Raw genomic sequence first — 27,310 nt, 5'->3', positions numbered from 1 at the left:
GGTTGGTTTCTCCATCAGCTAGAAACCCAGCTTCTCTGAGTTTCTTTGGCAATTGCTCCATGGTCACAAGATGCTTACAGCAGTTCTAAATGTCATATCTTCACACAATGATGTCCAGAGGAAAACAGGGAATTTTTCCCCCCAAAATGTTCAAAAAGTAAAGAATCCTTTTCACAAAAGTTCCCCACAAAAGACTTTGTCTTTTATTTCTTGGGTCAAATTTGTGTCATGTGTACATTTCTAACCTGAATATTAGGAGAATGGAAATACTGTAAGAAAATTTGGCCCATGGGAGTGAATTTTTGCCTGGAAGAGGAGTGGCCATCCATCTCTGACGCACATTGCCATTCTCTTAGGAAGAAGGGGTGGGCACCCCATCAGTAGGGCACTAAGTTGATTATGCTACAGGGTAAGTGTTCCTTATCTAAAATCTCATTGTATCTTTTGACCATGGCCTGTCACATGAGGTATGGAATTTTCCACTTGTGGCATCAAAAAATTTTTTATGTTAAAATGTACTTATAACGTATGTTCACACAAAGCATATACAGCAATCTTCATAGCTGCATTATTTACAAAATGTTCTAAAATAGTGGTGGTTGTACATTCTATAAACACACTAAAAACTATTGGGGTGTATAGTTTAATGGGGTCAAATAAATGATATGTGAATTATATCTAGATAAAACCATTGTTTAAGACATCACCTACTCACTTTTTTTTTTTAACTATAATTGCTGGCAGAATTTCCAGGAATACTGCTTCAGATTTTTTATAAACACGGGAGAACAATACACTCATCAATACTTTATTCTAATTGGGTATTCCCAACTCTTTTATGCATTTGTTGTCTTAAATACTTATTCTTTTTTCAAATAGCGTATGATTGGAATTTTGTTTCTACTTTCACTTTTCCTTTAAATATGACCCTGTAAACTTTATTTTTGTTAACTGTATTTCTATAACTTTATTCCTATGTTTAATAAATTTTTAAAATTTAATGAAAAATTTACACAATTGTTTAAAAATAAGTAGTACAAAAAGGCATATAATGAAAAGCAACGAATTCTGGTGCCCATTCGCCCTCCTGTTCCTGCTCCCGAGGGAACCATTTTTTAACTGCCCCAATTGTGATTCTTGTCATTATTCCCTTTTTCTATGGGTAGCTCAGACATCCATGTCCCGAGCTGATTTCCGGCTAAGATGGATTAGTAAATAGTCAACTTTTATTTGGACCCTTTTAGAGTTCTGGGTTGAATATACTTTTCCTGACATTTGAAGGCATTGTTATTAAAAATATGATTCTTATCCCCCAGCTCCAAAAAAAAATTTTGAGAATTTCTTTTTATCCTGGTGTTTTGAAATTTTATAGTTATATGCCTTATGTGTATAGTTTTTAAAAATTCATCATGTTGGGCCTTTGTTAAGCATTTCAATTTAAAGACTTCTATATACCTTCAGATCTGAAAGGTTTTTGTGTGAATAATTTTTTTAAAATAATGTCCTTTCCCTCAGTTTATATTATGATTTGGGGATTCCAACTAGTTGGTTACAGTGTTACCTCAGCTGATTTTCTGTCCTTAGTCAGTATTCCTCAGGTGTACCACAGGATTCGGAAATGATTTGAGTCTTCTCATATCTTCTGTGAAGGGTCTTTAACAAGTACCATTCTAAATATGTGGGAGAGTAATAGATACATACAATGAGTGTCTTACGACAGGGGTCAGCAAACATTTTTTTAAAAGGCCAAATAATAAGTATTTTAAGTTTGGGCCCAGGATACAAAATCAAGGCTGTTGTGTAGGCACTTATATATTTATTTAAAATGTAACCATGGTGGTATGTACCTGTGTTCCCAGCTGCTTAGAAGGTTGACGCAGGAGGATGGCAAATTAGAGGCCAGCATGGGAGGCATAGATACACACAAACATAAACAAACAAACACATTCAATTTACCACTGACAGAATATTAATGCACCACTTAAATCACGTCACTTCTCCTTTAAAATCTACTTTTCCCCTTATTAATCAAATCTTAACTCCTTTTCTGGGTTTCAGTGCCCTTACTCTGACTCTACTCTAACCAAATTTTTCTTGCCACTGTTTATTATTACCAAAGTGTCTTTTCAGTCTGACCTTCTTTGAGCATGCTCATTCTGTCCCTAAGCCTTCTTTCCTCACGTGACTTCCAGGCTGTGAATATTTGCTACGTTTATTTACTTAAATTCTTCCCATCTTTCAAGTTCCAGCTCAGTTTCATCTCCTCCTCAAAAGTTCTACCTTTTTGAAAAGACTCTTGTTTTATACCATTTTTCTAGTCCTTGATTAGGTCCTCTGTCCTCAGTTGCTCCATGGTTACAGTATGGCTGGAGGAGTGCCAGCTATTCTAACCAGGTGCTTAGCAGGCCAAGGGACATTTCTCCCACCTACATCAGCCCTCTTTGTAGAGTATTCTCAGAATTCCCACCTTGGGACACCTAGCACCAGGCTGGCTTCATTGATCACCCATAGATACAAGGGATGTGGTTTTGTTTTGTTTTGTTAATTTTTCCCAAAAATATTTTTTTATTTATTTATTTTTACGTGGTGCTAAGGATGGAACTCATGCCTTACACATGCTAGGCAAGCACTCCACCACTGAGCTACATCCCAGTCCCAGTGATGTGTTTTTAAGTAGACATATTCAGATCTTCATCTTGAACAATTCCAGAGGACACCATTATCCACAGCGAGAGCAATATGTAGAGTGGATTATTCTGCATCTTGATCTGGGTAATGAGAACATAGTTATCAAGTTGTGTAGTTCAGATTAGTATATTTTTATGCTTTATTGAATATATGTTACACTCTGATTACAAAAGCTGCTGGATATTGTGGAACATACCTATAATACCAGCTACTTTGGAGGCCAAAGTAGGAGGAGGATCACAAGTTTGAGGCCTGTCTCTAGATTTAAAAAAAAAAAAAAAATTTAAGGGCTGAGAATAAAGCCAGGTGGCTGGCAGAGTGCTTGCCTAATGTGCAAGGTTCCGGGTTTGACCCTGGTATTGCAAAAAAAAAAAAAAAAAAAAGGAGGAGGAGGAGGAGGAAGAAATTGTACCCTCAGGAGGTGTGCATTGTGGTGAGCCTGGGCAAAATTAGGACTACATTCTAAGAAGGAATTAAATATCTAGTTATCCTTGTCCGACATGTAAGATTTTTTTTCCTATGGGCTGTCAATGTTTTTGATGCGTATAACAAAGTGTTAAAAATATTGCCGTATTCAATTTAAGACATTTATTGTGGGAAGAAAGCCAACCTGAACATATTTTTATACAGCATTGTAATCTCTGGTGTTTGAAAATGTATTCAAGATGTTCTATGTGTTTGATAATAAGTAGGCTTTTTTAATTTGTTCTTTTTAGTTATACATGACAGTAGAATGTATTTTGACATATTATACATACATGGAGTATAACTTCATTCTTGTGGTTGTATATGATGTGGAGTTATACTGGTCGTGTATTCGTATATGAAATTAGAAAGTTATATCCTATTCATTCTACTGGTCTTTCCCATTCCCATCCCCCACTCCCCTTCTCCCATTCCTCATCCCAATCCCTCCCCCGACTAAGTAGACTTTTAACTTGATATTGAAACATTTCAGCAGACATGAAAGGCATGGGGTTTGAAAAATACTGCAAGTAATTTATTCTGCACGTGCTACAAAATCTAAAGAGTGAGAACTCAGTGTGTACTTTTGGCTTTTTATGTACTATCATAGAAACAACAAATGGTTTTATTAAGTCAGTACTAAAACAGTGGTTTCCATAAAATCCATTTCCAATTTGGGTATGTCTGCATTGGTAAACAGAAAGTGAGTAGGTAAAACTGATCATCAGATGTTAAAATCTAGTGTACATTTTAAAGTTTTTTATAAACATTTAAATAATCTTTTGAAGTTTTCTTGTCTTTCATTCTATTTTAGAAAAATCTGAGAACTAAACAACCAAATCTACTTTGTTGTTACAGTGAAATTATAAGAAAATGAGTGACCTGTGACAGGCCTGCTTTTGTACCAAGTTTTTGTTTTGTTTTGGTTTTTAAGTTGTGAGTGGATCTTTTTTATTTATTTATATGTGGTGCTGAGGATCGAACCCAGGGCCTCACACATGCTAAGCGAGTGCTCTACCTCTGAGCCACAGCTCCAATCCCCAAGTATTTTATATAATTTAAAATATGTCATAACTAACTGGAATTAGTAAATGGAAAAATGTTTCTTTCTTAGTATCTGTGGGTTGATGCTCTTTTGTTTTTAAAGACTGTGCTTTTCTTTCATAGGTGCATCCTCAGCAGCACCGTCTTCTTTTTGAAGTGTTTGATGAAAACCGACTGGTAAGTCCTACTAAACTTATGTGAAGTGTGAAGCAAGAGTGTACTTCAGTTGATATTTTATTTTGTAACATGATAGTTTTGATTCCTGGTTTCCTAAAGACCATCTTGAAGTCCTACCCTAATTTTCTGTCCACAGGGTCCTTTTTCAAACCTTCTTTTTAACATTTTATTTATATTTCACACTTATAAGATTTGAACAAGTAAGTGTAAAAACAGTGTTAAGTGTTCAAAGTTTATCACTTATTAAACACAAGCTCTGAAAAGGCAATTAAACAATTTTATTCATTTTTTTAACAAACTGGATTTTTAAAAAGAATATTTTTGGGGGGTTAGACAGTGTGTTTCTTTTTCCCTCAAAAAATGATCATTGGGGGGCTGGAGATGTGGCTCAAGCGGTAGCGCGCTCACCTGGCATGCATGCGGCCCGGGTTTGATCCTCAGCACCACATACCAACAAAGATGTTGTGTCCACCGAATACTAAAAAATAAATATTAAAAAAAAATGATCATTGTACTAGGAACTAAAGCTATTGTCAGTGAAATCTTAAGTTCATAATGAGCAAGGGTACTTTTTTTTTTTTTTTTGCTGCCAAAGGAGACTCTTCATCACTGTTTTAGTCAGCTTTTTCATTACTTGAACCAAAAGACTTGACAAGAACAATTTTAGAGGAGTAAAAGTATATTTGGGGCTCATGGTTCAGAGGTCTCAGGTCTCGGTCTATAGGTGGCTCACTCCACTGCTAGGATCTGGATGAGGCAGGACATCATGGTGGAACTGTATGGCAGAGGAAAACAGCTGGGAACATGGCACCAGGAAGCAGAAAGAGCTCTGCTTAACAAGGACAAAATATATACCAAAGTCATGCTCCCAGGGACCTACTCCTCCAGCCACACTCTACCTGCCTAGGGTAGGTTAATCCCTATCAGGGGATTAACTGTGATTAGGTCAAGGCTCTCATAACCCAGTCACTCTAAACTTTCTTGCATTTTCTCACACACGAGATTTTTTGGGGACACCTCATATCTAAATCATAACAATCCACCCCTGGCGCCCCGCAAACTCCTGCTCATCACACAATGAAAATACATTTAGTCCATTTTCAAGCATTTCTAGAATCTAATAGTTTTACCATTTCCCCAAAGTCCAAGTCCAAAGTGTCCTCTGAGACTTAAGGCAAACTCTTAGCTTAAATCCCTATAAAAATCAAAAGCAATATATAAAGGCACAAACTAAACATTTTCATTCCAAAATGGAGAAATGGGAGCATAGAAAGAAGGGATGGGATCAAGGCAAGACTGAAATCCAGCTGAGTAAAGAAGTTCTACAGCTTCAGGTTCAGCATCTGGGCCATATGGCATCATGATGTTCTTTCCAGAGGGCTTACATAGCTCAACCCTTTTCTGGTTGTAGCCCAAATGGCCTCTATTTTGGCTTGTTTCTACTCAATTCCTGCAGTTTTCCTCAGCAGATGTCCCACATTACTGGCATCTCGGGTTCTCTTGCAGTTTTGGCTTCCTTCTCACTTTTTCATTGCCCTCTCAGCAAAAGCCCACCAGGACTCCAACCCTGCTTCACTTTGCCTGGCCTCTCAGACCTTCCTTTGAAATACCAGTGGAAGCCTCTATGACCCCCTAACCCCCTCACCCTGCATTCTGCAGAACCAGCACCACTCCGCATAAGCATGAGCAGAACCATCACATGGTTGCCACCAAGATCTGCCACCATCTCAAGCAGTAGCCATGCCTCCAGCGACCATGGCTGTAGCAGACCCTGAGTGTGCGGGTGACTGAGCATGGTGAAACAACTTCCTAGTTTCCCCTATGAAAGCAGGGTGCCCCACTGGTCTCTGCTCAAAGGAATTTTTACTTTTACACCCTTGAGCCTGGGATAGCTGTGGTCTTGCCAATTCCTGACATGCCCTCAACCCATCTTTCCTAATTTCAGGGTAAAGTATTTCACAGTATCTCTTAAGTGACTATTATGTTTTTAACAACCACTGCTTCTACCACTTCCCGTTTTATGCCCACTTTTCAAGTCCAGGTTTTTCTAATCTTTCTGGTCTTCTTTGTGCTGCTGATTATTATAATAAACTTGGCTAAAAGCCTTCAGCAATACCCATGTCACCTGCTGAAGGCTGTGCTGCCTTGACAGTTTCTCCACCATATTAATTGATCCATCACCTTTAAATTCAGCCTCATTGAAATAGTCAAGACATGGACAAAATGGAGATGACTTCCTAGTCAGAACATAACATGAATGGCCTCTAGACCAATGGAGTCTTGTTTTCCTCTGAAATCCCATGAACCCAGTCTTTACAGTTCATAGTCCTGTCAGCTTTCTCGTCTTTCGAGCTTCCACCAAAATTGCCCATTAGGCTTTGCTTACAACCATCTAAAACTTTTTCTTCCCACAAATTCAAAAAAGCTCCAAAAGCTTCTAAATCTATGGTCAGGTCAATCACAACAATGACCCACTCTCAGTATCAATCACTGATTGGTAATCTGATATTTAAAGTGGAGTAATGCATGTTTATGGTTTAGATATCAGATAAGGTCAGTTGTAGAACATTTTATTTTCCATGTGTGTTTTTTCTTTTTAGACAGAATAGGAAAATATTTTTCTTTTTTTTTCACCCTTTGTACAGGCCTGTGTTTCCTCCAGATGTGACCAGATGAAATTTAGTATTGGTGTTTTGCTTTTTTAAATCATTAAGTATTATATACAGAAGAGGATATATGATGTAAATCTTTATTTTTAGTAATAAGACAAATGTCTCACTCCTCTATTGAGGAACTAGAACATTTCAATTTGAAGCCCTCCCTGCACCTTTCCCCAGTAGCATCTCCTTTTCCTTCCCTATAAGTAGTAGTCACTGTCTAGAATTAATTGTTTCTTTTTAAAATATTTTGTTTCCTTTTGCAAATTTTTTACTTTATAAAAATTGTGTCTCTCTGAATGCTTTCCCGTGACATGCTGTTTTGCTTAGTGTAGTATTTGTGAGATTAATCCATGATGACACATTTTCACCAATGCAGAATTTTTCATCATCTGCATACTTTATAATACCATAATTCATGTATTAACCCTTTTTAGTAGATATTACTGTTGTTTCCAGTTTATTGATGGTTACTGGTTGGTAGATACATGTCCAAGTGTATCTCTAAGACACACGTTTTGGGTTTTTGCTGGTTCATGGTATTACTGTATTATTTTTCCTGTCGTTATGGATGCTGTTGTGAATCTCTACCTGATCCTTGGGTGTATTGTTGGTGAAATGTTTTATTTGAGTTATTTGAAGCTTGCACATCTACTTTCCGCCATGCATAGTTGTCTAATTCTTTTTGACAGTAACTTGAGTACAATGTGACTCTTTCTTCATTACCAAAATTGATATTTGTCAAACATTGGTTCATTAAAATTCCTTGATGGGTTATAATTGTAGATCAATGCTAGAGCACCTGTCTGGCATGCATGAGGCTCCGGGTTCAGTCTTCAGTAACTCCCCCCACCACCCACACACAAACAGATTCCTTGGGTCTTTACATTTGATGTTAGTCAAAAGGCTGAGAAGCGATCCTTGGGTCTTTACTATGTCTGCATAATACTATACAGCATGTCATGATGAGTTGAAAGAAAAAAATTATTGCCTTTGATATTAGCAGTTGAATATTTCTAGACTGATAAGTATAGCATATGATTTTTAAACTTTTAACTAAAGGCAAAAAGAACTAATTCATTAATCAAGGTACAGTAGATCCCCCTAGCAAGGAGTCAAAAGTTCTACAGCCCTGCCTCTGATTCGGCACTTTAACTTGTAACCCTAGGCAAATCATTCAACCCTTCTGAAAACAGTTTCTTGTTTATAAGATAAGAATTTGTCCCTTTCCTATCTTATAAGTATGTATGTCATAAGGATAAAATGAGGCAGTGGCTTTGAAAGCACTCAGAAATTCTTTCTCATAATACATATTATTTAACATTCATGGACTCGTGTATATGGCTCTCTGTTACCATGTTTTTAGTGTAAGTAAGGTATGCCATTTTCAGTGTATCTGCTGTGTTAGATGCTCTGCTAAGCACTGGAAATAGAGCTTTTCTCATGAAGCACCCTTTACCAGCTAACAAAAGCCAGAAAATTAGAATAGGGTTGTGTGTGACATTCTAGACCTCTCACTTATTGCCAGGCCTAGCACATAATTGAAGTCTAGAGATCTACAGAAGCTACTGAAGGAGCAGTAGGTCTGACTGTATTGAAACAAATGACTATGCCACTGTAAATGTCATTTTATCTTCATTATCCTGTAGCATTTGCAATGAAATTACAAATGTATCATTTTCCTGGGAAATTCTCTTTGGAGATGTAGAGTGAAGAGCATGAGTGCAATTTTAAGGAGAATAATCTCTGGTCATTTGGGAAAATGTTTGTAATGCAAGAGATGCTTGCTTTCAAGAAAGAGTAGGCTTATATTCCTTTTTTCAGCCAATTTTAAAACTTGAGATTTATAAAATATAGCAGTTTGGTGATGGTGGTGGTGATGTTCATAGTAATGGACCATTTCAGAATGATGTGACTTTAAAAAAAAATTGTACCTACTAATACAAAAGTTAGTGCTTCTGTGCTGCCAATGTAAGAAATTATACCTGCACACATTTCAGTCACTGAAGTTTTAGGAGACGCCTATTTCTGTAGGGAGATTCTATGCTTCTCAGGCTTAGTGGTTATATTGGTTGAAGTTTTCCAGAGAAACAGAACTGGTAGATTTTTTATTTGAGAGAGGTTTTAAGGAACTGGTTCATGTGATTGTGGAGGCTGGCAAGTCTGAAATCTGTGGGGCGGTCTGGTAGGCTAGAGACTCAAACAAGGGTCTTACAGAGTTGAGTCTGAAATCTATAGGGCAGGCCAGGAAGTTGGAAATTCAGGCAGAATTTCTATGTTGAAGTGTTGTTTCTTTGGGAAACTTCAGTCTGTGCTCTTAAGGCCTCCTCAAATGATTGGACTAGGTCCACCCACATTGTAGAAGGCAATTTTCTTTACTCAGAGTTTACTGACTTAAATGTTAATCACATCTTTAAAAATACTGTATAGCCACATCTAGACTAGTAATTGATCAAACACCTGGGCCACAACCTAGTCAAGTTGACATGTACAGTTAACCATCATGATAGACTTTGGCCTTCAGAGTTCATCAGTGACTAGTATTAGCCAGTGCCGATCCAGACCTTATGGATAATCACATTATTTTCTGTGGAGATCATCAGTAACCAAACAGCTCAAAATGGGAGTCCTGAGCTTCATTCGTAAAACATTGTGTGTTCCATTCCAAAATATGAAATTCTACAGGACTTCCATGAATTCTTCCCAGATGAGGGCTGACACGACTGTCCAGTTCTTCTCCACTTCAGGTTAGGGTTGATGCTTACCTTTGGGCATCTGCTGGGCAGAGGGGTAACATTTCATCCCTGGTTCCCCATGCAGCTGTGATAGTGGTGGTACAGGATGGTGGTGCCACGTTAGGCTGAGCCAGCAATGGGGACCTTCAGCCTCTCTAGAATTTAAACTCAGCCTCAAGTGCTAGGAAATATACACACACACACACACACACACACACACACACACACACACTTATATATACTTATAAATGTAAGATATATACACATATATATACATAATTACATATGTACATATTTCTCTTACCTTACTTTCTTGGCTGAAACCCTCTTTGTAAAATTTCCAAGCATCAGTCCTTCATGTACAGTTGCAGAGGATTTATGATATTTCTTTAGAAGTAGTAAATGGATCAACTTTTTAAAAAATCCTAGCTGGGTGCTGTGTCACATGCCTATACTCCCAGCTACTCAGAAGAATGAGGCAGGAGGATCGAAAGTTTGAGGTCAGCCTGAACAACTTAGTGAGACCCTGTCACTAAAAATACATACATAAATAAATAAATAAGCAAGCAAGCAAATAAATAAATAAATAAATAAATAAAAAAGGGCTGGGGATGTAGCTCAGTGGAAGGAAAGAAATGGAGGGAAGGAGGAAAGGATGGAAGGGAGGAAGGAAGGGAGGAAGGAAGAGGAAGGAAGGGAGGGAGGGGGAGGAAGAAGGGAGGGAGGGAGGAGGAGGGAAGGGAGGAAGGGAGGGAGAAGGAAGGGAGGGAGGGAGGAAAGGAAGGGAAAGGGAAGCCCTAGAAGAAAGTGTTAGCAGTCAGAATGACCTCAGTGATATCAACCAGCCAGCCAGCCATGTATCCTCCTACCCAGGGTTATTTGGTGCTTACATTATGGCCAGTACAAGCTCAAAGGGATCAGAAGAAATGTTTAGTTATTGTCCTCCCATCATGGAAGATTAAAATTTAGTCAGGAGGCATGAAAATGATGCTAGTTGTTAAACTGATTTTCTAAGGAAAAAACACTTATCTGGCCAATTACCTGATTATTTTATATTAAGAATTAGTGGAGCTGGGCACGGTGGTGCATGCCTGTAATCCCAGAGGCTCAGGAGGCTGAGGTAGGGGGATCCCAAGTTCAAAGCCAGTCTCAGCAATTTAATGAGCCCCTAAGCAATTTAGTGAGACCCTGTCTTAAAATAAGGCTGGGGATGTGGCTCTGTGGTTAAGTGCCCTGGGTTCAATCCCCAGTACCCGCCGCCCCCCCAAAAAAAAAATCAGTGGAGTTTTCTTACTAACTGTAAGTTTTAGGCCACAGGCATTTGCACATTAGCTCTTACAATCCATTCTTTTGAGTTACTAAACCCCTAACTTAATCCAAGAAGAGAAGATAAGGTCATTAGAAGGCAAAGTAAAACAATCAGAACTTTTCCTTCTCAAAAGAAAAAGAATAATGAAATGATATTTACTAAAATCATGAAGGAAATAGGTTATATAAAATCAAAATAACATAATAATTGTATTATTAAGTTTACAACTATTATACACACCTTCTAAAACAGACTTTCATTCCAGCCAAATAAAATTTAACAAATTCCCATATTTATATTTGTCATGTCTTAATTGATTAAAAATACTGTTTAGAAAATTGTGATTGAAAACAAATCTAACTTAAATAATTTTCTTTTTAAAACAAAGTGTGTATATGTTTTACATATTTATTTTTACTTAGGAAAAAAACTTTCTTAGAAAAATACAACTTGGGTGTAGTACCATGTGGTGTAAACAACTGAACTCTTTTACTTTTTACTTTCCTATGAATGAGCCAGTATATATTTATTACTGGAGTTCCAGCTATAAAATTCAGGTAAGGGGTTTAAATATACCCTAGAGTATTATTTAAAAATAAATTTGTTTCTTTCAAATAGAATACCAACCTTGGTCTATGACATTTGGGAGAGAAATTAAAATATTAAACTTTTATTGCCTAGTAAACTGAAAATAAAGGTTAAATAAATACAAAGCAGAAAAATATATATATATAAAATCACAACCTCTAAAAGGACAAACAGTTCACTGTTCTCCACTATGAGAGTTTTATCAGCACCCATAAGTAATTCCAGCTCTGGGGCAGTGCTAATACTCAAAAATGTAAACAAGTATGCACTTTGTTTATATAAAGAAATATGTGGCATGGTTTGTATTTCTTTATAGATATCAAACAGCTACAGGGATTGTTTCAAAGCACCAGTAGGGGCCAGCAAAGAGCTCTTAGAGTTTTTCAGAACAGAATTGGCATTGAGATATGTTTATTTGATGTGTTAAATCCTTTTTAGACTTCTTTACTTACCACAACACTCCCTTAAGTGAATGAATTGCAGAGACAGTGGAATAAAATATCCAATGTGTTCAAACTATATTGGGGTATAGTTTTTCTGTCTAATCTGCATATATTTTTAATGGAATGTTTGCTTAGGCTATTTCTTGGCAGAGTTTTAATAGTCAAAATATAAATGGCATCATTTAAAGACTGTACTACTTGGCTGGGAAAGGCCTTAAAATTACAGGAGAAAATGCTTGGTGACAGCTTCTCTTAAACTTCTTTTTTTTCTTCCTCAGACCTATGTTCAATTTGTGCAGTAGTATTACCAGACTCATTTTGTAGTTCTATGTGTAAGCTTTCACTTTTCATAACTAGTATTTTGCAAGATAAAATATTTATCTGTTTGGTTTAATGCTAAAGTTTTAATTCCCCCCAATGTTTTGTTATTTCCAGAGTTATACAACGGTTTGAATTTATTTATTTTTTAAAAAAAAAGTTTAACAGCCCCTATTCCTTTCTACATGAACTAACTTGACTAGACTCCTAGTGTGGGTACTATTTAGAAATTCAATCTTTGATTTGATACTCAATTACATGGGGTTTCATTCCTACCAACTTCCTGTAATTCTATATCTTTGGGTAAAAATATTAGTGGTCAAACTCTGCTGAAGAAAGTATAGGCACTGTGATTCACATAGTTAAATGTTCATTTAGTAGAGCTGGGGTGAAAAAATACTGTTTTAACTTGAAATGCTAGAAGATTGTTGTTCTTGTGTTACTCATTCATGCAAATTGGAGAAGGTATAATTGAAACAAGGTTGGCTGTGTTTGAGTCAGTGTGCTGCAGCTGAGCTCAGCTTAAAGGTCGCTGGAAATCAAGTGCTTTGTAAGTGAAGGCATTTTGACTACAAGCGATTCAAGACATTTTAGAAACGTCAGTCTCAGGAATAGGTCGTCTTTTTCTTTCTATGATATCTGGTATCTAGTGTTTTACTTAGGATAAAGACTCTTACTTAATAGCTCTTTTAGGCACCACAAATGATTTTTTCTTTCGATGCAGTGCAGCTGCTTCTAGCCTGTCTACGGACAGAGATCTTTGTTTTGACTTTCAGCCCTTAACATGTTTGGAAATGAGAACAAATGGCACAAAGCTTACGATTGCACTTTGCAGCCAGAAGAAGCAATACTTACCCTTTGTCAGAAACCTCCGGAGATGATTTGGATAGCCATGTTCACATGTGCTTCAAAAAACCAACACGGATTTCAACTTCTAATGTTGTTCAAATGAAGCTGACGCCCAGACAGACTGCACTATCGCCGTTAATAAAGGAAAACGTGAAGCCTCAGGAAAGAGCATCTGTTCCTTCATCTGAAAATGTTAATAAAAAGAGCAGCTGTCTTCAGATTTCACTACAGCCAATAAGGTACGGTGGATGTCTTCAGCCTAGCAATGTCTTAGCTGATGGTGACGATGCTTCACTTACTTATGTCTTGAAGGATGGCATTTATAGCAGTGCTGTGGTTGATAATGAACTGAATGCTGTGAACGATGGTAACCTTTTATGCAGTTCTGCCATTTGTAGCGATAGCCTCAGTAACTTTTCAACCAGTGATAATGGATCTTACAGCAGCAACGGTAGTGATTATGGGTCCTGTGCAAGTATCACAAGTGGAGGTTCATACACCAACAGTATCATCAGTGACAGTAGTGGTTATACTTTTCCATCGAGTGATGATACTTTTTTTGGTGGAAATTTACCTTCTGACTGCACCTCCAACAGAAGTGTGCCAAACAGGAATGCAACTCCCTGTGAAATTTTTTCAAGAAGTCCAAGTACAGTTCCCTTTGTCCAGGATGACTTGGAGCATGGAATAGAGATTATGAAATTGCCAGTGAACAGGAATGCAAAAATTCCACTGAAACGTTGCTCATCCTTAGTCATTTTTCCTAGGAGTCCTTCAAATACCCCACCAACTTCTCCAACAAGTGCAGGTATTCTTCTAAGCAAAGGACCTTATCAAACCTCACATCAGTTTATTGTTTCTCCTAATGAAATTTCACATAATGAAGATGGTACTAGTGGTAAAGGATTCCTTTCCACAGCTGTCAATGGACTTCGATTATCTAAAACAGTTTGTACTCCTGGAGAAGTAAGAGACATACGGCCACTTCACAGAAAGGGCTCGCCACAAAAGAAAATTGTTATTTCGAATAATAGTCCAAAACAGACTATCTGTGAAAAGTCATCTGAAGGGTACTCTTGTGTTTCAGTGCATTTCACTCAACAAAAAGCAACCACATTAGATTGTGAAACCGCAAATGGCGATTGTAAACCAGAGATGTCAGAAATTAAACTTAATTCTGATCCAGAGTGTACCAAGTTCATGCCCAGGATGGCTGCCTGTTTACCAGCCACCCAAAACATGGATTATCAAATAAATATTGATGGAGAGTTGGAAAGACCAAATTCACAGATAAACAAAAACCATGCTGTTTTACAAAGAAGTGTTTCACTGGGAGGAACTTATCCAAATATTTCCTGTTTATCCAGCCTTAAGCACAATTGTTCCAAGGGGGGACCATCTCAGTTACTCATAAAGTTTGCATCTGGAAATGAAGGTAAAGGTAACAGTTTATCAAGATACAGCACCAGAGATTTCACAAATGAACTATCTAATTCTTGTAAGGTAAGTTTCCTTTGGTCTTTATGAATTTTGATTTATGTTAGAATAGCTTACTGTAATATTCAGTTAAAATTTATTATCACTTAGCAGTTGTATACTTTCCTGGTCTTAGCTACCAAGTATTTTGTAATCACAAACTTTATATTTGTGAATCTGAAGAACTCCCAACAGTTTTTCACTCTTTTTGTTATTTCCCCAACAGACAAACTGTGTATTTAAAAGAAGAAGAAGAAAAAAAAACTTTCCTAAGTCATTTTAAGCCATAAACTAGTTCTAAAGCATAAAACCAAGCTTCAAAAAACAATATCTCATAACACTTTATCTCGATATATTTTTCTTTCAAGTTGCACAGTATTTTAATGTAACTTCATATGTGATTCCTGATTAGTTTTCATCCCTCCTTAATCATTGTAAACTAAAATACAGAATGCATATTTTAAATATTAAAAATCTTGTGAAAATCCTGTTACAGATGAGCATAGAAGAAATATGTCTCTAAAATGCATGTATTTATAAGATCATTGATTAAAAACTATTATATTACATGTTTAAAGCAGAGGAAAAATAAGTGGCATTTGCATTTGTATATACCCCAACCACAGGAATTTTGTTTCCACCCTATTTTTCTTTAGCTACCAGTTAATACTGCCTTCTAAAATGCAACTCACTCAACTATATTGATTTCTAAGTTTTTATATGTTTGAATTTGCTTTAAATTACTATGTATTTCTCATAACTTTCTATTTACTATATTGTTGTTTTGTCAGTTTTGCTCTATTATATTAATAATTTAGCTATAAGGAATCTCAGCCAAAAAAGCTCTTTATGTAATTTGGCCTTTCAAGAGTATTTGAAGTGTTTTGAACTGAAATAGTTTTTTAAAATTTCTGTTTTGGGAAGAGCTCACTAGATTCCAGGAAATTTAAAAAAATTTCTGACTAAACCATTTCTAGATGACAGCACATAATTGGGGTAGGGGAGTACATTTTGTGTGTTTATCTGTATTTATATAACACCCAACATCTGTGTTAAAGGTTGAAAAAAATAACTTTAGGTAAGTGAAACATGAAGTAAGTGCTAGTTTGTTTTCTTTCTTCTGAAATCTGGTAAATATAATCTGAGCAACTACTTTAATGAGGATGAAAAAAGGGCAGATTTCAAATTCTGTGTTTTATAAGAATTATTAATTCCATTTAAAAAACTTTTCTAAAACTAGTTTTTTAGGAGATTATAATCCACTCAACCATGCCCCCCCAAAAAAGGAGGAAGAAATGAAAAATGAAGTGACACTATGAAAAACATTAATAATTTGCTAATTAATGCTACTTGTAAATTTATTTTATATTTAATGATATAATGTGAAAGGAATAATTAACCTATAAATATTTATAGAAAGATCCTTAAAATACTTCATTTTGTGGCAGTATTATAATTTATTGTTGATGCTTTTTTAAAAGGGCATTTTAAATGTATTTTAATGAAATGTAAATTAAATGCTTTTTGCATTGCTAAAAATACACATTTTTATTGGTCTTATTTAAATGTAGGTAGGCTAACAAATATTTTTGCATGTCTGCAACCAAATGCCTAGCTTTATGCCAATTCTATTTTTGATAAATTATTGGATTATAGAGTTCAGAAGTGTGCAATTTGTTGAAGAACTTTAAATTGTTGCTCTTTTCATTGTGTAGTAAACAACTTGTCTTTAGAAAAGTGTTGTAAAATGACAGCTAAATTCAATAGGTACTGATCTAAGTTGGTCTGATTGATAAGTAGTGAATCACAAGGGCTTGTTTTATGAGAAAGACACTAATGTTGCTTTTTTTAAACACAGCAGTGGCAACAATAATGGGATTTTAGAAATAATCCTGTGTTTATCAATAATTATATATTAATCTAATTATAGTGGTATATTGTAACTCACTTATAAATAAACAGCTCCCAAAATATTTCCCATGTCTCCAGTTAGTCTGGGTTAGTATTCTGATATGCTGAGTCTGGATTCACATTTAACAAGTTGATATTAGAGTAGCATTTAGTAATGTCAGCTATCTGTTCCGAGCAGCCGTGAAATTAAATCACTGCTTTGGTCAGAGACCCTGGTTTCTAAAGCATTAGAAGTCTACAGATTCTTTTCTTATGTGTTTAGCTACCAGCCTCTAGCAGCAGAGTATCTAGTTTCTTACTTTCTGTAATCAACAGCTCATTAATGACTAATTTTTAAAAACTAGTAAGAACTTTTACCTGTATCTGGGACATATGCTCTATTCTGGGTTTACAATTAGAATAAAGATGGAACTTCATAGTCTGCACACTATTTATTTTAGCCCTAGCAAAGAAAATAACAGTAATGGGCAAAGTTTATTATTTATGCCTTTTGAAATACAATATCACTTTTTTAAAGGCTGTATAATGATTTTTGATCTGCAAATAGAAATTCAATATTTTAATGTTATGTGTAATATTTTGTCAGCTTGACCAAGGAATAGGTTAAGGAGCTAAGGTACTTATACAGTTACAAAAAAATATTACTATTTATTTTTTTCCTTGTCCTTTTTCTGAACTACTGTTATGCTGTTGGGATGCTCAGAGATTTCATTACCCTTTTATTCAATATACCTTAGAATTTTGCCTATGCTTGTGCATGTTTTACATTCTCCACTTACATGCATGTTTTTAATAGAAATATTTTTATATTTTTTATGTTTTTTATGAAAGTTTTAATTATCTGTTACTTAATCCTGGATGGCTAAATTGTTTAAGCCTAATAGAGTAGAACTTTAAAACATTTCAAAGTCTTTGTCACTGATCTCAAGATCAAATCATACATTTCAATAATTTCTTTAGTTGTTCTTCCTAAAACAAATTTTAAATATATACTTATTTTACTGAGCCATATTCTCCCAGTCTTTGTTTTATTAAATTTAGCAGAATATTTAGAGATACTTGGCTAAGTTTATCTTGAAAAACATTTAAATCTTTTCTATAAAAATCAATGTGATTTATAAATATTACCTCTAGAACTGTAGTACCACAATGTTAATGACCAGTTTTTTTAATTTGGTAAAAAAAAAAAATCTATATTTCTTAGAACTGAGGAGTTACAATATTTATTTCAGACAGGTTCAGGGGGTTGAATTGTTAGCTTGGAAATATTTTGTATTCTCTGTGTCTTCTTTAATTCACGTATCTAGAACACACTTGAATGCCAAGGTGAGGATAAAAGATGAATAAAATACAGTCTTGCTTTTGGGGGAACTCTCATTCTAATAATAGGGACATGGAGGTAAACAAAAACATGTTTCAGTCCGATGTGTGTTGTGCTGAAATAGAAGTGTGTGTGAGAAAGGAAAGTGTGACATTATTCTTGTGGAAGAAAGGACCTATTTGGTAGAGGAACACTTCACAGAGGAGGTGACATTTGAGCTCAGTTCTTGATAAGTGAATTGGAGTTCACCAGGCAGAGAAATTAAGGATTCTAAGAAGGGTAGGGATTCTTAGTCTCAACACTATTTTTTTAATATTTATTTTTCACTTTTAGGTGGACACAATTTCTTTATTTTATTTTTGTGTGGTGCTGAGGATCGAACCCAGTGCTTATGCATGCTAACTAAGCACTCCACCACTGAGCCACAACCCAGCCCTCAGCACTATTTTTATTCTGGGCTGAAGGGTGCTTTGTTGTGGGGCTGTCCAGTGCACTGTAGGATGTTTAGCAGCGTCTCTGACCTCCACTCACGATGCTAGTAACACCCTCTCTGGAGTAACAACCAAAAAATGTCTCCAGACTGCCAGATGTCCCCTGGGAGGCAAAATCACCCCCTACTGAGAATCAGTACTTGGGCAGAAGCAGCAGCACATGCAGGGCAAGAGGGTTGAAAGAACCTCATACTGTAAGTACTTGGGTTACTCCAGCACAGGGTGGATGCAGAAGGAGATGGTGCCCAGTAGGCCTAGTGGCTTTTGCTAAAGAGAAAGCTGCACATTTCCTGCTGACAGTAGTAGTTAGGCAGTGGACATCTTTATTTGAAAGTATAGAGTGCTCGTTTTTGTGCTTTTAGAAGATAATTTTTTTGTGACACCATGGATTATAAATGAATCAAAGTTTTCTTAGCTGGGATGACTGGGCAAATGGTGATGTCATGAACTAACATCAGGAACTCAGAAGGAGTCAGAGTGAGACAGCAAAGAAGAAATTGCATATTGCTGAGAGGCTGCCCTGGTAGTGTGGCTGCAAAGGAGGGCATCTGGGGTTGTAGGAGCAGAGCTCAGAAGAAAAGCCAGAGCTGGAAATCTAGACTGGGAGTTAGCAGTGTAGTCAAAGCCATGTGCAAAGATGACCCCAGTGAGGAAAAGCATAAAGTGAGATTAGAAGGAAGGATAAATCCAAATTCTGGGGACCACTAACTTTGGTGAGATGGTAAAAAAGAAAGAAGGAGGAGACTAAAGAGAGTCACTAGTCAGTCCAGGAGAGCATGGTGACTTGGAGGGACAGAGGACATCATGCAATGTGGAGAGCTATATATCCATTAGATGTAGTAGTCAGGAGGACCTTGGTACCCACTTGGTACTACTGCATCCCTGGGTACCCACCCTGTGTGGGAGTAACCCAACTACTATTTAACAAGAGTAGGCTAGGAAAAGACTTGGGTTGCAAGCCAGGCTGAAGAAAGAATAAAATAGGTAAGGAGCCATGAGCATGGTTGCTTGCTAAACATGAGTGTGAAATTGTGTAACAAGGTATAGGCTTAACAATAGCTACCTCGAAAACACAGTATTGGTGGGCATGAGATACAAAAGACAAACTCTCTCTCTACAAAAAGAGTGCAATCCCTTTTCCAGGAGGAGAAAGAATAGGTTGTGGCTCTCTGTTCTTTCACTTTAAGACTATAGAGTAAGTGAATATAGATAGTGAAAATTGAAATAGGGATCCAGCAATATCAAAAGAAAGAAACAGAAAATTAGAACTGGTAACTTGAGACTGCCTAGGAATATTCACAACTCCTTTTGGATAGCATACTCAGATTTCTCAGTTCCCTCCCTACCATCAAAAATAAGACTAAACAAAGCACATCAGGTTTTTAAGGCCTATTGCTAGAAACTACTGGGGGAATAGACAACTCTGTCTCTGTCACTGGCTTCTCGAAAGATGTGGAGACCAGCTTGTGCTGGCTGTTGTGAGGCCTTACCTTTCTGCATCCACTGTCTTTACATTGTGACAGGGAATGAGCTAGACCAGGAGAAACCAGGATTGGGAGCTTGGCTAGGCAGAAGGGGCTTGGCAGAGTCTCTGGGTGTGGCCAGGCTAAGTGTTGAGGTCAGGAAGGTGGTTACAGAAGGAGCAAATGAGTGCTGAGAAAAGGAACCATTTGTCTTGTCAGCATATCCAGAAAATATCAGAAGTATTGCTTAAGGGCCTGGTTCGGTGTTCTTTGTTTGCCCTTTTAACAGGATTTTATCTTTTGTCCCCTATTACAAAAGCTGAGAGTGATATTTTATGATACCCAACATTATTTCCTTTTTCTCTCAAATGTTTGATTGAATGCTGCCTTCTAACGCTTTATTAAGAATCACAATTAGAGAATGGTTTATGAACATGTCATTTTGGATCAGTGATTTTCAATTTTTCATGTGCACATTAATGACCTGGGGTTTCTTGTTAAAATCCAGATTCTAGTTTAGTAGGTCCAGGGTAGAGCCTGAGATTTCTGCATTTTTCACAGGCTGCCAGATCATACCAATCCTGCTAAAACTCCCCAAACACACTTGGAGAAGCAAGTCTTCAGACCATTTTTTGATGGTGATAGTAATATAATTCATACTTTTAAATGTCTACTGAGTCCTTAAAGTACATTATAATGAAAATTTGAATTTAAAATATATCCATAGGGCTGGGGATTCAGCTCAGTGGTAGAGTGCTTGCTTAGCATGCAGAAGGCCCTAGGTTTGATTCCCAGTACTGCAAAAAATATGCATCTATATATACTTCAGATACCAGGTATACATGCAAAAATTTTAATTGTAAAAAAAATTAGAAAATTCTCTTGATTCTGGGTTAATGAAGACCTCTTCCACCTTTACATAAAGGAAGACCATAGGTATATATGTGGCTAAGACCAAAATAATTTGCAGAGTCTTAAATCCACTCAAGTATTTAGACTAGTGTTTGAGACCATTTAGTACAGAAGAGATTATTTAGACCAAGAAAATTTTAAGAGCAAAGTTGCCTATTTTCCTTATAAAACAACTTTAGTATGACTCTTAAATCTGATGTTTTAAATTTTCCAGGATTACATTTTAATTTCATCTAAGAACTTGCAAATATTGGTCTTCAAGGCATGCAGACCATTCTACTTAAATCTCTTGAATTCTTTACAGTTGTAATTCTGGTTTGTGTGTTTGGTTTTGGGGTTTTTTGTTTTGTTTTGTTCGTGGTGATGGGAATTGAACCCAGTGCCTTGCACATGCTAGGCAAGTGCTCTACCACCTAGATACATCCCCAGCCCTGGTTTATGTTATTTTAAAAATTGCTGCCCCTCTCAACATGAGATTGTAAAAAATATAATTGAGATGTTATATTTTTCTTAACTCTTCTGGCTTATTCAAGCAATATCTTCAATTTTCAAGCTTTTATAATATGCTTTTCTTAGCAATGCCAGTTAGGATACTATTAAGAATATTTAAGTCTTATATTGCCTTATGTAATGAATTGAATCACCATATATAATCAATGCTTAGTTATGGGCTGTCCTTTTGATAGCTTACAGGAGAAAGTTTAAAGTTTAGTTTATGTGTGCATATACATATGATATTTAAAGTCTTCATGGCTGTTCATGGCTTAGCCTCATTTCGGGAAGCCTCATAAGGCATTAAACATTTCAGGTAAAGAAATGAGAAAAAAGAAACATAGCAAGAAAAAGGTTAAAAATGGGATTATAAAAACAAGTAGGCAGGCGGCAGGCAAATATACCTTCTCTAGAACTGATCAGAAAAGAGATAAAACAAATGGGTAACCTTTTCTGGGTTATAATTTACTAGAATATAATTCCCTAAGTTGGGGTCTTTTTGTCTTGTTTATTGTTGTTTCCCCAGTACCAAGAACAGTGACTAACTCAGAATTGACAGTAAATATGTATTAAAGTAATTAATAAGCCCTTTGCAATGGGGTAGGCATGACTGCAGGATCCGATAGGCGAGGGTGACCGGATAGCCTTGCACAGATAACTAAACTAGGATGTTTAAGTGATGACTGTAATGATGATTAGGAGCTTCTCGGTGCTTCATCCTTTGCATGGAAGAATGGCACTCTTAAATGAATACCTTGTCCCCTGGGGTGGATGCCAGTGGAATATTATGATCGTGACTCAAGGATTTCTTTCCACAGTGGAGTCTGATTCATGGCCTACATATTCCACTAACTGGTACTGTAGAGCTATGTGTCTGGGTAAGGATCAGATCAACTTTTCTGAAAAGAAGATTGGATGGGCAAAGACTTTTAAGGGTATTTAAAACAAAAGCCATTTGACTAACTTTAAATTTATCATTGTTTAATAAAATGGTTTCCTTCCAAACTTGATGCATGAGCTGGGATTCCCAGAGTAGTTCCTAGAGTTACAAGTAACTGTTTTAGCTAAGAATGACCTTTACTTTTATACTGTGCTGAACCCTCTTAGAGTCACAGAGCTTAACGGAAACTCAAGTCGTCTTCAAAGCAAAAAGAGTTTAACAAGTATTTATCAGAAATAGAATATGTGCCTGCCATACGTGGCAAAAATTATTCCTGGATTTGAAGAGCTTATAATTGAAATGAGAAGACAGCATACTTCACAAAAAACCAGAGAACATAGTATAATAGATAGTCACATCTATATGCCTACTTCGGGCAAGTAAACACTGAACTCTCAGATATGTGATTGCCCATATAGTATTAATCAATTTTATTTTGATCACAATAGCACATGTGCCTATTTAAAAGTCAGACATGGTTTCTTTGAAGGTTTTCTTTCTTTCTGTTCGTGTTCTCTCTTCCTCAAATTCCAATTGACCAAAGTTTGTACTTCTTGGATTGATCTAAGAGTTGTTTTTTCTCTCCTGATTTCCATTTCTTTGCCTCTGTATTTCTGTTTTGGAAATTTTCTCTCAAGTTTATTCTTCTCTTTAATTTTAAAATTTTAGTTATTTTTTATTTCTTAAGTTCTTTCTTGTTTTCTGGTGATTCCATATATATATATATATATATATATTTTTTTTTTTTTTTTAGCTTCACCCCCCCCCAGGGCTGAGGACCGAACCCAGGGCCTTGCGTGTGCTAGGCAAGCACTCTGCCACTGAGCTAAATCCCCAACCCCATGATTCCATATTTTTAACGTCTTGCTTGTTTTATAAATATTGGTATCATCTCTCATATCTCTGAGAATACTTTAGTATTCTCAGAGGTTTTTGTTTTGTTTTGTTTTACTTTTTAAATTTTGCTTTTTAATTATCAATAACTGCCAATTTTTTAAAATTTTGTTCTTGGTCCTGCTGGCCCCTATGTAGCTGTTATTGTTGTTTCTCTTTTACTGGACATTTTCCTCCAGGTGTCCATTGTTCATATTTGAGAGTGAGCCACCATAATTATGTGGGGCTTTATAAATGGTGGGATTCACTGTTGGGAGACCCCATTTGGAAGTCTTTCTTTGAGGTTGGTTTGTTTTTCCAGAGAATAAATTTCCAGTAATTGCCCAATTGTGTTTTATAGCCACAGTTTGTGATAAACTAGTGAAGAAGGTGATTTCTTTACCTAAGTTCAGCAACTGAATTAACTCAGAGTAAACCATGTCTTAAAAGTGCTAATTTCTTACTGCATTCTTAGGGTATTTATGATAACTAATTTGCAGCAATTGAGATGCCTGATTTTTAACCTTTTACATTCTTGGCAATACATTTAAATATAAACATGCATGCCTATCTCTCAGAGAAAGAGACCCAACCAATTAAGTATGTGTTTGAGAATGGAACAAGATGGATGAAGATAGCACAATCACCTTCTAATGAAGTTTCATGTTAGATGCTTATTACTGTCATTAGAACTTGAAACTTCAGCTGTGATTTTTATATTTTTTAGTTGATATTTATCTTACACAAAACATTGATGTATTATTTTTTAAACTCTTAACCTTATATCTATAAAAGATTAAAGCAGTTAACATATTTTATGTGAACACTCAGAGATAGTTATTACCTCTAGATTAGAAACTTGGGAACAAGCTAAGAAAAGTTCAAGATCATAAATCTAGTAGATGTCATATTTGGACCAACTCAGACATTAATCTCTTATTTTGTAAAAGCCACTATTAGATGTTGATTTTTAAAAATTCTTGATCTTTTGGAATCAAACCATCCTCCAGCTATTATATTATTCTTTTCTTCCATGCTTTTAGCAAAAGATTACATTATAAAAGGAAACACATTCAGATGCTCATTTATCTTTATATTAAAATGTTTTAGTTGGCAGTTATTGATAAATAAAAGCAAACTGATCCAGCTATTATATTTTACATTTTTATATAACTACTCTCTTTAGAGCATACATAAAAACTCAATTTTATGTGATTCATGTAGTCATGTTTATATGATTCAGCTTTGGTGGTCCGATAGGTTTTTTTAATGTCTCGAACTAGCTTTCCCTTTACTGAAAGTAATTATATACTTGGCTTGTAGGAGATTTCATATCCTTCTAAAGTTAATTTGGGTATTACCCTGTGGTGTCCTTTGTAAATTTTATCAGACAGGTGGTAAAACTGCTGAACTTTATTAAACTGGTGCCATATTTCTGAAGTACGAAGGCAAATCTGTTAATTCACTACATATAATCTTAGGTTTTCCCAAGTTTCACCAGCCTGTAAGTCTCAGTGAAGGCAGAGAGAGAGAGAGAGAGAGAGAGAGAGAGAGAGAGAGAGAGAGAGAGAGAGAGAGAGCGCAATTATAATCCAGATTTCATTGACTTAACCCTTCTGCTCACAAAAGAGTCTAGCAGCTGTATAATGCTTTTCAGTATTTATGGGTTTCCAAGAGAGGCTGCCACGCACTCTCGAACAAATCCAGGCATTGCTGCTGGATTCCAGGCCTAGGTGATGTATCCCACTGTCAGTCTTGGGTCTTGCCATGTCACATTGGGCTACAGTTCCTTCTTTCCCAGAGCATCCTTGAAAGGATCGTCTCCCACTTTCCTTAGGTATGATGAACGAACTTAGTTATTAAAGAAAAAAAATGGAGTTATCATTCTGAGTACAATGCAGAGGGAGATCAGTCAGCCCTGGGGACATGTCTGAATTCCAGGGAGAGCAAGAACTAAAAATAAAATCTTGCTGGACATGGTGGTGCACACCCATAATCCCAGCAATTCCAGAGACTGAGGCAGGAGGATTGCAAGTTCAAGGCCAACCTCAGCCATTTATCAAGACTCTATGTTATCAAGACTTTATGTCAAAATAAAAAAATAAAAAGGGCTGAAGATGTAGCTCAGTGGTAAAGCACCTTTGGGTTCAATTCCTAGTACTAAAAAATAAAAATAAAATCTCAAAACTAGAAAGCATCATTGTTATTAAAAACTGAACTTGAATACTACTAGCCAGTAAAGTAGCCAGTAGCCACCTGTGGCTATTAAGAGTTTAAAATAATTTAAAGAGATTTAAATTAAGTTCATTTAAATTATATTTAAGGTCTGGATTCGTAGCTCAGTGGTAGAGCGCTTGCCTAGCATGTGTGAGGCCCTGGGTTCAATCCTCAGCACCACATAAAGATAAGTAAATAAAATAAAGGTATTGTGTCCATCTACAATTTAAAATTTTTTAAATTATATTTAAAATTCAGAGCCTTATTTGCATGAGACATATTTCTGATAATACTTGCAATTAGCAGATCCTGCATTGGATACAGATACAGAACATTTCCATGATTACAGAAAGTTCTATTGGAGAGTTCCTCTGGAACATGAGGTTTCAAGCTGCAAAGCACTGATACCCCTGTCACCTGACAGTGCTCTACTCTGTTAAGAAGGAGCCTAAAGCTGCAGTAATTGGCAGTTGCAGCTGAAGGAGAGGAGCTACATCCCAGTGGCCTTATTTTTCTCCTGCCTAGCTGCCTTGCTTAAAAAGCAACAAAAATAGAAGTTTTAAAGGAATCTATGAAGTTCTTTTTTTTTTTTTGAAATAACAGTAACCACATCCTTTTTTTCCACCTGTTATCATCGATATATTATATTCTTCAGTAAAAAATCACATGAGTTTTCAACCCTGGGAGAAATCTTAAAAACTGGTTAACACTAAGGTTATATCTCAGTGGTAGAATGCTTGGCTTGGGTATGCAAAGCCCTGGGTTCTATCTCCAGTAACACACACACACACACACACACACACATTTGTTTATAGATCAGCTAAGCTTACCTTTGATAAGTAACTGGGTAATCGAATTATAAGAATAATTATTTTCTACTTCAGAAACTTTTAAAAACTGAGAAAAGTTACTTCAAAAAGAAAAATTATTAGAGAAAACCTGTTGTCTTACCATATAAAGTAGTCTTGTGAATGTTTAAAGAGAGAGAGGAAAAAGAAAAAGTATTTTGAGAATTATCACTTGATAATTCTTTTATTTGTTATTTAGAGAGATTCTTTGGCCATGAACAATTTTTATACATGCTTCTCATAATGTGTTCTTTGTACTGAGAATAAGCCTTTGAACGTTTTCATTGATCACTGGATGTTATTTGTGTTTGTTACTATTTTTGATGATTAGGGATAATACTGCTAAAAATCTAATAAACAGATTTTGCTTTTTGAGAGTGTCTTTTATTATAAAATACAAATGAGTAGAAGACATCATCCCAACCTTTGACAGAGCAGTCTAGGCAAAAAGGAAAAAGAACGTTATTTAAAATGATTTTCAAAACTACTCTAAGATTTCATCTCAATCCTGTCAGAATGGCAGCTATTATGAATACAAACAACAATAAGTGTTGGCAAGGATGTGGAGAAAATGTACACTCATACACTACTGGTGGGAACTGCAAATTGGTGCAGCCAATCTGGAAAGCAGTATGGAGATTCCTTGGAAATCTGGGAATGGAACCACCATTTGACCCAGCTATCCCTCTCCTCAGTCTATACCCAAAGGACTTAAAAACAGCATACTACGGGACACAGCCACATCAATGTTTATAGCAGCACAATTCACAATAGCTAAACTGTGGAACCAACCTAGATGCCCTTCAGTAGATAGATGGATAAAAAAAGTAGCATATATAAACAATGGAATATTACTCAGCAATAAAAGAGAATAAAATCATGGCATTTGCAGGTAAATAATGGAGTTGGAGAAGATAATGCTAAATGAACTTAGCCAATCCCCAAAAACCAAATGCCGAATGTTTTCTTTGATATAAGGAGGCTGATTCATAGTGGGGTAGGGAGGGGGAGCATGGGAGGAATAGACGAACTCTAGATGGCAGAGGCATGGGAGCCGGCAGGAGGTTAGAAATGATGGGAGAATGTTATGGAC

General features: G+C 36.2%; 1 protein-coding gene and 1 long non-coding RNA gene across 4 annotated transcripts in view; one reads left to right on the top strand and one right to left on the bottom strand.

Moving 5' to 3' along the window:
• Positions 1-27,310, top strand: part of Nedd4 (NEDD4 E3 ubiquitin protein ligase) — a 121,613-nt gene that overhangs the window by 37,720 nt on the left and 56,583 nt on the right. Inside the window, exon 5 of one of the 2 annotated variants that reach the window (XM_026413408.2) lies at positions 4,321-4,374. In XM_026413408.2, the coding sequence (XP_026269193.2) occupies positions 4,321-4,374 (54 nt within the window). Of the gene's footprint in view, positions 1-4,320; positions 4,375-12,785; positions 14,777-27,310 lie in introns of those variants that run through there. The other variant, XM_026413407.2, reaches the window with a different exon arrangement.
• On the bottom strand, positions 1,853-13,369 carry LOC144255394 (uncharacterized). Of its 2 annotated transcripts, none has more exons than XR_013343750.1 (3): positions 13,280-13,369; positions 4,783-4,852; positions 1,853-2,768 (listed from the first exon to the last, which is right to left on the bottom strand). It is a non-coding gene; the product is annotated as an uncharacterized LOC144255394 (long non-coding RNA). The 2 variants fall into 2 exon arrangements; XR_013343749.1 differs by lacking the exon at positions 13,280-13,369 and adding an exon at positions 10,071-10,146.

The sequence above is a fragment of the Urocitellus parryii genome, chromosome 6 (genome assembly GCF_045843805.1).
Source record: "Urocitellus parryii isolate mUroPar1 chromosome 6, mUroPar1.hap1, whole genome shotgun sequence".
Lineage (NCBI taxonomy): Eukaryota > Metazoa > Chordata > Mammalia > Rodentia > Sciuridae > Urocitellus > Urocitellus parryii.
This window is presented reverse-complemented; position numbering and strand designations above follow the sequence as displayed.